The following is an 11,427-nucleotide window of genomic DNA, read 5'->3' as shown; positions in this document are numbered from 1 at the left end:
CGCTCACCCCATTACCCCCTAAGGTGTCTAGCTTCCCCCCTACTAGGACATCCTGACTGCAAAGCACAAAGCTCACCCCATGATCCCCTTGGGTAACTTCCTCCCATCAGAGCCCCCCGACTGGCAGGCACAGAGCTCATTGCGTGACCCCCTCGTGTTGCGCTTCCCCCTTACCAGGTCCCCCTGACTGCAAGTCACAGCGTTCAACCCACGGCTTCCTAGCCTGGAGGTCCCCGCTTAGTGGACTACACCATGTGGGGGCACTAAGCTCCCCACTTCCGGCACCCCTGACTGGGGGAGCGGCTCAGTCTCAGGGCTCCCCGTCCCCACAAGCAGGCGAGCTCCGAGCTCTTCCCTCACTGCGACGAGTCGCTGCTTCCCGGGGCCAAGGCCTTCACGCTGAGCCCCCTCCCGTCGGACTGTGGGACACCGGGCTGCGGAGCGAGCCCCTCCCCAAAGGCGGTCACTCGGCTGCGTCAAGGTGAGCGGGCATTAGGTTTGTCCGTTCACACTTGCCTTCACCCTCCTCCCTCCCGGACCGGAAGTATTCCGGTTGCTATTGGATACCTGGCGGAAGTATCGACTGCCTGTCCGAGGAAGGGCCAAATAAAATGGCGGGCGCCGCTCTCAGCCAATGACAGCACGAGAGGCAGGCGAGCGCTTCTCTCTGACTGGGAGAGCAGGTATCGCGAGATCCCTGAGATCTCCTTCCACCACCCCGAGTTCCCATAACACCCTGCACGCGCCTGGCCTCTTCCTTTTTCCGCCATCTTGCTGCACCGGTGAGTTACGGGCCTCTTTGGGCCCTAGGCGCCATCCGCCGTGTACTATCCCCATCCTGGCTCTGCCGGCGTCTTCTCCCGCCGTCCCGCCACCTCCGGACTCCGCCCAACCGGCACAGTCTGTTTTGAGCCGCCTGCGCCCGCCACGGCCGCCGGTGGAGCCCCCCGAATAGGGAGGGGGAGGCGCTTCCCTAGCCGGAGTCCCGCTCACTGGAGGGAGCTGTGGGGGGAGGGGGAGTTCGGGTGGCAGGCTGGGCCCGAGGAGCGTGATGGTGGGATCGGGCCGGGTGGGGGTGGGAGCTGGGGAATGTGGGACGGTAGCCTGGGCCTGGCAGAGGCGGTGGTGGAGGGGGCATCGCGGGGGTGCAGACGTAGGCTTGGCCCTGGAAGAGGAGGAAGAATGGGGGGCGGGAGGGCGCAGACTGGGCCTGGGCAGGGAGCAGTCAGTCTCTCTGAGTTCGCGCTAAATACCCCGTAGTTATCTCCTGTTAAGTCGCTGGGTACTGATTGAGTTTAGCAATAAATGGCCCCGTGCACAGTGCAGATAAATACACCAGGCAAGAGTTTACTGCGTGTGGCAACGTGGCTTGATACAGCCTCTGGACTCCAAGCACCTCCGAGCCTATTGTAAAACTGTATAGCCCCAGCGCCGACAGTGTAATGGCAAATGGGGTGACAGTACAATGCCTTGTTTAACTATGGGATATGTTGCCCTAGTCCTCAGGACGTAAGCTTGAGTGCCCAAGTGCCACAGTATCTTCAATGTGCAACTGGATTTCTGCCAAAGATGGGTGAATTGGGCAATACTTAAAAGGTTTTGGACAGGGTATAATGCAGGGTAAATGATTCTTGAAACCCACTATCAAGAGTTGAGAGTAATTTAGTAACTCCCCCCCCCCCCCCAAAGTGCAAAGCCATGTCACTGTAATGGTATAACAGTTCTGTAATTTAAACAGGGTCTAAGATGTTGCTCAGTACTCCAGTGCAGTCTCAACAGGCCTAGGTCCTACTGTGAGATTTTAGCCCCCATTAACCAGTAGGTCCAAAAATAACTAGTGACTGCTTCAGTGACTGATTTCAGAAAGTACAGCTAATCTCTGGAAATTAGGTCTTTCTCATGTTGAACACCTGAAATCTCTGGTCACTTATGACAAATCCTGGTCGGGATGTCTTGCAGCATCTTTAAATATGCTTTAAGTCTAGACTGTAAGTCTTTGTCTCTGAACATATCTTATTGTAAAACACTAAGTTTTATGCTGTATATATTGGATAAACTTTTTGTGGCATAAAATGTAGACTGTTGAATATAGTTATGGGTTTGAATTGTGGTGGACATGCACAAATAATAATCCGACCTGCATGTTGTTTGTATAAAACATCATGAAGCTTTGTCAGAATAGTAATATCTGCTGTTCTGAGTTCAAATATTCTGAAATTAACAATGTTAACTTTTTCTAAAAGTATCCCTGCTTAAATGTGAAAGCAAGAAGCTAGCATACATAACTAACTTTATTCCACACGCAGGCATCATGGTGCGCATGAATGTTCTGGCCGATGCCCTTAAGAGCATCAACAATGCAGAGAAACGTGGAAAACGTCAAGTTCTCATTAGACCGTGCTCTAAAGTAATCGTGCGGTTTTTAACTGTGATGATGAAGCATGGTAAGTCATCAGAAAGTAAAATTCATATCTAATTATTTCTATAAGAGGTGTAAGAGGCACCAAAATAGTGTAAAGCTTGACTATCTCCTGTAGCAAAAAGCAAGTCCTGTGGCACCTTATAGACTAACAGACGTATTGGAGCATAAGCTTTAGTGGGTGAATACTCACTTCGTCAGATGCATGTAGTGACATCTGACGAAGTGAGTATTCGCCCACAAAAGCTTATGCTCCAATATGTCTGTTAGTCTATAACAGTGGTTCCTAAACTTGTTCTGCCGCTTGTGCAGGGAAAGCCCCTGGCGGGCAGGGCTGGTTTGTGTACCTGCCATGTCCGCAGGTTCGGCCGATCGCAGCTCCCAATGGCTGCGGTTTGCTGCTCCAGGCCAATGGAAGCTGCGCGGGCCGAGGGATGTACTGGCCGCCGCTTCCAGCAGCTCCCATTGGCCCGGAGCAGCGAACCGCGGCCACTGGGAGCCACAATCGGCCGAACCTGCGGACGTGGCAGGTACACAGACGGGCCCACCAGGGGCTTTCCCTGCACAAGTGGCTGAACAAGTTTGGGAACCACTGTTCTATAAGGTGCCATGGGAGTCTTAGTCGCTTTTTACAGATCCAGAGCACGGCTACCCCTCTGATACTTGACATCCTGTAGCAAAGAGGTATTGCATCCCTTGCAATGTTTCAAACTGCAAAAAAAAATCATTTTGGGGTGGGGAGTGGGCAAGGGCAAATACTTTTGTTTATTGTCTTTTGCTTGGTGTGTGTAGTGAAGGATAGAATTGGAAGAACTTGGATATGCTGCCAAGATCAAATCAACAATGCAGTTTTTTTGGAAGCTATCCACAGTGGCCGGTGTTCAGTGTCTGAGTGATTCCTTAAGTAAAACATGCATTGCCTTTTCAAGTGAACTGAAGTTGCATTGAGTTTGACTCTGTGGGAAAATGAGCTGATCAGTTACTCTGCTCTTTTGTAGAGTAAGCTAATCAACTCCTTAAACTTCCAAGTTGAAAAGAGTACTTGGAGAGATGCAGGACTAACCTTACAAAGTTAGTGCTGCCTCGAATATTGCTGGATATGAGACCATTGTTTTAAGTACATTATATGGAGAATAATAGTTGTGTATTCAGTAATAGCTGAAATGTGATGACTTGTCTACATGAAAAAGTTGCACTATTTTAACAGTTGAGCGCTTATAGTTTTAAGGGTGATTGTTAACCCAACTCAGTGACACCAAGGCAAAAGACTGTGTGTGGATGCTTATTTGGTTTAGCTTAAGTTGATTAGGACTCTTAAGTGAAACCAAAATAAGTCAGTCTTAAACCAAAGTAGGTGCCCAAAAAAGTTTGGCATCAGTTTAATAAAACTGGTATATGAACTGATTTTAAGTTAAACCACTGTAGCTCTCTCATGTAGACATGGCCTAAATGTTAAGTTTTTGACTTGTCTGCATTTGAGACCGTGCACTAATTTGGATAATAAAGGTTCTGCTTGATTTAATTGTTCACAGGTTACATTGGTGAATTTGAGATCATTGATGATCACAGAGCTGGGAAAATTGTTGTTAATCTGACAGGCAGACTGAACAAGGTAGGGTTTGATTTAGTGCTGAATTCTTCTTTTCTTTCTAGAAAGCTGTGTAATTCTAAGAAATATACACTCTTCATATGCATTTATATTAATCTTTTGAAGGAATTCTTTGAATGTGGTTGTATAATGATAGATGATTTGATAAGGGCATGTGGCTTAAGTGGAAGCTTTTTTAATAATTGTGCTGAATAAAAATGTTCTTGAGCAACCATAACAAAGTAAATGAAGCTTGTGTGGGAATATGTATAGGGAACTCTGCTTGCCAGCACCACTTTCTCTGCTTTTTCCTTAGGAGCTTTCTAGTAAGTACTCATTGTCCACCCATACACCCTGTCTATATTTGTGTAGTCTGATATTATAATTTCAAACAACAATTTAATTATTTCATAATCAGTGAGCTAGAAATTGAATATTTAAGCATTTAAACTGACTTCAATTGGAACGGATTTGTTTGGAAAATGTTTAAGAAATGCAAACTTGTATCCAGGTGATGCATAATACACCTCTACCCCGATATAATGCGGTCCAATATAACGCAAATTCAGATATAATGTGGTAAAGCAGCGCTCTGGGGTACTGGGTTGCTTTACCTCCTTATATCCGAATTTGTGTTACCGCAAGCGGTTCCTCTGCAACCGCCCGCTGTTTGGCACGGCAAGCCTGGGAGGGAGCAGTGGAGCTGCGGCGTGCTCATGGGAGGAGGCGGAGCGGAGATGAGCTGGGGCGGGGAGGGCCTCAGCAAGTAACAGGGAGTGCAGAGGAACCGCTCCCCACTCCAGCTCATCTCTGCCTCCTCCCCTGAGTGCGCCGCCGCCGCTCCGCTTCTTCTCTCTCTCCCCCCCGCTCCCCCTTTCCAGGCTTGCCAGGCCAAACAACTGCCGGGGAGCGGTTCCTCTCCCTACCTTGATATAACGTGGTCACACCTATTACACAGTGAGTTTTTTTGGCTCCTGAGGACCGTGTTATATATCAGGGTAGAGGTGTACTAGTAAATGACTAGAGAAAATCGTAGAAGCCGAGCCTTTCTGCTACTAACTGGATTTTGTCTGCTGTGAGCTATTGAGCTGTGCATCTTGTAGATATGTCAGTGCACTGCATAACTTCTTCCTAAATATTCATGTAGTGTTTTTGTGTTGTCAAGAAGATTTCTTTAACTGTCTGGAAATCCTGTGGGCTATATAACTTGACAGTTACCATCATGATCTATTATAACAGATTCCTCCATTGGTTCAAAACCATTTCTCACTGAAATAGTTTAAATGAAAACACTGCCCATCTGGTATGTCAACATTTTCAATTGGTAGCAGAGAAAGTTGACCCTTCACGAGCATATTTTGGCTCGCTTCCATAAAGAACAGTAGTCTGTTCAAATAAACATGTCTTTAAGCTGGAAATTACTTGTCTGGAGCAGGCTGAGGATTCTAAAAGTGCAGTAGTAGTCTCATAATTTGACCAGATGGAACTTTATAACAATTTGGAGTCTGTTGTATTTTAGGATAAGGGTGTTTGCTGTCACTGAGCTACTTGGCAATTGTTTTTTGAGTGATGTTTGGCACAACCAAATATGTTTTTCTAAAGTAGTTCTGTTACTTGGGCCAGTCAAACATTGAATAATGCAACAACAGCATACTTTTTGTGCATGCGTAAGTAGCAAAGACTTGTTAAAATAAATGTAAATACCAATTAAATGGTGAAAATGAAAGTTGCTGTCTGCTCCATTTTAGGGGCCAGATTATTAGCATTGCCCATTATTGGCACTTCAACACTTGTGATATTGACCTAAGATATACTCTATATTCGCAGTTCTAACTACGCTGTATGCTTCTGGTTTTTAATCATTTGCATAAGTTTAGTATAATTAACTTGAATATTTCTTAAGTGGTGAGTTTCTAGGCATGATTTTTAATTTCTCCAACATACATAAAACCTAAAAGTTTGTGTCCAGGTAGCTAACTTTGTACATATTCAGTTCAGCTCAGGAGTTAACGCTTTCTTTAAAGTAGTATACAGCATGCTCGTATGCTCTCCAAGAACTGAACTGACCACAAAATGGCATTGCCTTCTGAGTTTGTAGCCCCAGCCGTAATGTAGTTTCAACCTACCTAGTTGAAAGGAAGAAGGTAGTAGTGAAACAATTATCTAAAAATTGTATCAAAGCAGCTCAGGACTGAATAGTTAGATCCTTTGCTTAGTCCAGCTGACAACCTGAGTATGCACTGTGGATGAAGTTGATGCAGTAATGGAGTGCCATTCTTGGACACTTCGATCTTTCCCTTTCATACAAGCTGGATACTTGATTGGCACTACTAATCCTCTTCTGATCAATGATGTAAAGAGAGACATAGCGCTGAATGCCTTTAAATGCTGCGACTTGTCTAGAGAGACAAGGTAGGCAAGGTATTATTTTTTTATTGTATCAACTTCTGTTGGTGAGAGAGACAAGTTTTCGAGCCACACAGAGCTCTTCTTCAGGTCTGAGAGAGGTATTCATAGTAAAATGCATGGGGGAACAGATTGTAATGGACCTTTCAAGGGAGAATGACCTGTTAACACCTCTGCAGTCATAGGATGAAAAGGGGAGTGCGTGTTAATGGGTTATAGATGGTTTTATGACTTATTACAACAATTTTCTTTCCCAGACATGAAGAAGAGCTCCATGTAGCTTTGAAAGCTTTTGTCTCATCAACAGAGGTTGGTCCAATAAAACATTACCTCACTCACTTTGTCTCTCTCATAACCTGGGACCCAATGGGGCTACAATACAACAAAGGAAGAAATATATGTACTAGTCCTCCTGTATCAAAGTTCTTCAGCTTCTGTTGGGGTTTTGTTTTATAGTGTGGTGTGATCAGTCCCAGATTTGATGTTCAGTTGAAGGACCTGGAAAAGTGGCAGAACAACCTTTTGCCGTCACGTCAGTTTGGGTAAGTGCCAGATATGCAGAGTTAAATTGTTGAAATTCACAAATATAACAATTCATAGCAGTTCTCCTAAGTGAAAGTAGTTGGTGCAAAAGAAAACCTCTTAAGATAATTTCATAAATGAAACTAGCATTGTTTTGAAGATCTCTGTTCTGATCACTTCTTCAGAAAGGGGGGACACACTTAAAAATCAGTTTTTATATAAGCATTTAACTACTGCTAAAAATTAGCACCAAGAGACAGCCATCTCCGTTTTTCAGTTTGTGCAACTGACAAGACTTTGTATAGTCAATTTCATCTACATCATTCTCACTCTTCTCCCTCCAAATGTTGGTCTTAATTCTGTAGAAACACTTGAAAAGAAAGTTGTAATAAAAATACAAATTAACAGGTACTTGGGTATAGGTGTAGTATCAGAAGTGACTGAGGTCTTTTTTTTAAATCTCTAGATGTCAAACTAAGGACTTTATTTTAATAGAGGCCTTGGCTGTTACATTAAATCAATATAGTAGAATCCCACTGACACTGAATCTTGTGAATAAGTGAACAGACACACCAAAGCAAGGAAAGAATCATTGCTAAATGTACAGTTACTATAAACTGTTAACTGTGGCTAAACATTGCTCTAGTATTCTAGTACATATACTTCAGCATATTTTGTGCGAATTAAATAGAACCTCTTGTGAGGTTAATCTTAACAGTCAACTTTTGTCCAGAAAGCATGCTAATTACCATAGATAGGTGTTAGAAATAACTAAAGTTACCCTGGCTGTCTGCAGCTGAGTACTAATATTCAAGTATTAGCAGCATCAACCTGAGCAACTTTGAGTTCTACCATATGACGTTTTCAGTTAGCAATCTGGCATAATGCCAGCTATACACTTGTTATGAGCAGGTAATTGACATGGGTTTGAAAATGGTGACATGGTCCAGCTGCAAAGTTGGGACTCATGACCCTGGTAACACTGGTTCATTTCTGTGATGTAACAGGAATGTCAAATGAAAATTCCTAGTGTAGATAAGGTTCGTGGGGAAGTCTGCTTTAAAGAGCATATCGTCAAATTTAAATTTGACATTAGTACAATTTTAAATTCTCACGCATTTCAAAATAGCATATTTGTAGGGGTTGTGTAACTATTTTACATTAGGACTGTTGTAGTCTAAGTTGTCACATTTCCTTGGCTAAAGAAACAGACGTTGCACTACAAAAATGAGATTGGACGGTTTTTCTAACTGTATGAGTGGTAGGGAAATCTACCATAATATGCTACTGAAAATACTTTTTACTTAATAGGTACATAGTGCTGACAACTTCCGCTGGCATCATGGACCATGAGGAAGCAAGGCGAAAACACACAGGAGGCAAAATCCTGGGATTCTTTTTCTAAAACTTGTAAAAGAGGCATACTAATAAATTGTTCAAATGGACTCTGTTTGCATTCAGTATTAATGGTTTGGAACTCTACCTTTGGGAACACTTACTGATTCACTGCAATATGTAAAAACACTTAAGACCTAATGGTATACGCCACACACTGTAAAACATGGAAAACGTATTGTAATTGAGCCAGTTCTAGATTTGGCATCTATTCTGCTCTGCTTACAATTTTCTAATTCTACCAAGCTGTTAATTCCAGTTCAACAAGAAACAAGTTATAGCCAATTACTCCAAAATGCCCTCAAATCCTCTGTGTTAAGTTCTGGAATGTTGAACTGCACAGTATTATAGCCTATCACTGGGGCCACCTCTTATTGGGAAGTATGACTATTTAGTGCCTAGGGTTGTTAGTGGATTGTTTGACCTTAAGGATAGGTAATGAAAGATGGTTTGCAAGTTGCTATGAAGACAGTGTCCAGGGAATAACAAAGTAGCTTGTGTGCTTTGAAATCTAAATCTTAATCTTATAGACGTTTCTACTAGTCCAGGAAATAAGTACAGTGGACTATTAATCTATTTTTTCTTAGGTTTTCCAATTAATCTTTTTGTTAAGCTTGTTTTAAAAAAATGCAAATGTATATGCCTTCTCAATGTAGCTGTTCAAATTTAGAGTTGTGAGGTTCTGGGACTGTTGAACCCATTCCAGAATGGCAAAAAACCCTGAGATCTCAAACAGCAGGCAGCAACAAAAATTGGATTAGTATCGAGTTATCGGTCACATTCTTCAAAGTCCAAGTACCCCCAAGATACAGTGGATTTTTTTTTTAATGCCATAACAGGAGAAGAGACTGTTGAGCTCATTTCAAACAGTACCAGAGAAAGTGAAGCAGGCTTGCTTGTAGCACAGCTGCGCAGCTGTAGCACTTCAAGGTAGACATTACTTATGCTGATATGAGGGGTTCCCTCATTAGCGTAGGTAATCCACCTACCCAAGAGGTGGTAGCTAGGTTGAGGGAAGAAGCCTTCTATTGATTAGCACTGTTACACTTATAAAAACTCACCGAATATTTTTCAGGGGACAAGGCAATACACTGTGTTTTATTTAAAATGCTAAACAAGTATTAAAAATCTGTAAGTATATGCATATATTCAAACAAGCGCACACACCCACAAAGGTTTTGCATCTGGTGTTATAGTTACCAGTCCTTATTGTACCTTGAGTCAGCCTAGTGGCCAGCTAGACTGAACACAAGTAGGGGAATCTGGGCCTCCGTCGAACGCGTTCGATTCTCCGTTGTTGCAGAGTGATCCAAAGCCGCCTGGCTCTCGCCCACTATTATAGTTGTCTTTCATGTAAGTCTATGGATTTTGCTGTGTCCGCTGGGATCCGTTAATTGCAAATCTGCTGCTGTTAGTCATCTTTCATCAGTGATGTTTGGATCCTCAATCGCAAACTAGGTGCTGGGTGTTTACACAGCTGCTCCTTACCTTATACTTGGTTCTTACTTTGGGGCAGATGCCTTGCACTTCAAGGTCGTTAATCTGCACTACGGCCATCAGGACAGGATGACACTGGCGTCTTGTGATTAGACTCGCATCCTTGCGTACCTCATTCACACAAAGAACAGCTAAGTAGAGGAAGTTTAAACAATTTCACAGCTATACATTCTTCTAAGCAATTAAAGGGAACAGCACAGGGGCTGTTTTCTAAAAAAGGCTTATAAAGAAACATAATTTTGAGACAAATCAATCTCATTTACTACTTTAGCTCATAAAACAAATTACTAACTCAAAAAATTCAAAACGGCTTAATAGGTCAGGGCAACTTTGTCAGGGATTGGTACCGTGTATGCATTGGCTAACAACACTGTCTACACAGGGATTTAGGTTGATTTAACAGCACCACTTGGGGTGTGCATTTTTCACACCCCAGCCTGGTGTAGTTAAATAGACCTAATTTTCTAGTGTAGACCAGGTCTTACACTTAGACTTGTTGGAATAGAACAAACATCTTTACATTTTAATCATTAAATATATAGTTTTCCTTTGTATAATCAAGTATACAACTTGCAGATTTCCTTATCTTTGTGTCCTGGGCATCTGTGCAATCACTGTATTAAAAATAACTGTGGATCAGATGGAAGTCTTCCACTGCAGAATCCTTAACTGAGCCTAAGATGGAAAACTAACCTTATTCATAGTGCTTGAGTTCAATAACATAAGAGTAGCAGTAGACTGATAAATGCAAAATAATGGTTCTGGTGTTAAAATGTTTCCTGAAAGAAAACTGGAAGACATTAACGTATTCCTAAAAAGTTCTCAGGTTATTTTTTTGTAAGCATGGGATACCTGTTTGTGCTATTTATTGGTGATGGGTGCAGTTCCCATTGCGAGCTCTCAATCTTACAGCTTGGTGTTCATAAAGCTCTTGGGATCACCTTAAGATATACCATAGTTTTCTTTAATTCTTTGCTTTGTGGTGTTGCCATCCAGACTGGAAATAGTTGAAATGTGATGATGATGATGATGTTCGTCCATCGTTTTCGAAGAAGACCTTAACATCTATCAGGTTGTGAGCTGTCCACAGTGCGTCCGCAAATGGCTGGTAAGGCCAATACGGGCACGGAATGTTCTGCCACATGTCAGGCAGACATGCGTGGGCACCACTGTTACAACATTTGCAGCTCTGGCTTTACGGAGTGCTCGCTTCTCTTGTGCTAGTGTTATCCTTCTAGCTTCAGATGTCTGGCAGCCTTGGTGGATCAGCGTACGCCATGTCGATCGGTCTTGTGCCAGGGTTTCCCAGGAGGTGATGTCGATATCCAGGGACTTAAGAGAGGCTTTCAGCGTATCTTTGTATCGCTTCTTTTGTCCCCCGTGCGATCGCTTTCCTTGAGACAGCTCACCATAGAAGAGCTGTTTGGGGATGCGGTGGTCTGGCATCCTCACAACATGGCCTGCCCAGCGTGTCTGGGCTTTCATAAGCAGAGTGTAAACTGATAGCAGGCCTGCTCTGGAAAGGACTTCTGTGTCAGGCACCTTATCCTGCCACCGAATCCTCAGAAGTCTGCGGAGGCAAGTCGTGTGGAAGTGGTTC

At 43.3% G+C, this 11,427-nt stretch overlaps 1 protein-coding gene across 1 annotated transcript; it reads left to right on the top strand.

Annotated features, from left to right (window-relative positions):
* The first annotated feature begins 647 nt into the window (after window positions 1-647).
* Window positions 648-8,380, top strand: RPS15A (ribosomal protein S15a). Its single transcript, XM_044980795.1, has 5 exons — window positions 648-782; window positions 2,307-2,444; window positions 3,952-4,031; window positions 6,870-6,955; window positions 8,247-8,380. Exons 2-5 carry the CDS (start codon window positions 2,312-2,314, stop codon window positions 8,338-8,340), a joined length of 393 nt encoding a protein of 130 aa, XP_044836730.1. The 5' UTR covers window positions 648-782; window positions 2,307-2,311; the 3' UTR covers window positions 8,341-8,380.
* The last annotated feature ends 3,047 nt before the right edge of the window (window positions 8,381-11,427 follow it).

The sequence above is a fragment of the Mauremys mutica genome, chromosome 11, assembly GCF_020497125.1.
Source record: "Mauremys mutica isolate MM-2020 ecotype Southern chromosome 11, ASM2049712v1, whole genome shotgun sequence".
In the NCBI taxonomy this organism is placed as follows: Eukaryota; Metazoa; Chordata; order Testudines; family Geoemydidae; genus Mauremys; species Mauremys mutica.
This window is presented reverse-complemented; position numbering and strand designations above follow the sequence as displayed.

Bases quoted from the DNA above. Each gene is read 5' to 3' on its own strand.
- RPS15A (XM_044980795.1), top strand. From the start codon at position 2,312: ATGGTGCGCATGAATGTTCTGGCCGATGCCCTTAAGAGCATCAACAAT. The intron at 4,032-6,869 runs GTAGGGTTTGAT...TTTGTTTTATAG, and splicing joins TGACAGGCAGACTGAACAAG to TGTGGTGTGATCAGTCCCAG. The intron at 6,956-8,246 runs GTAAGTGCCAGA...TTTACTTAATAG, and splicing joins TTGCCGTCACGTCAGTTTGG to GTACATAGTGCTGACAACTT.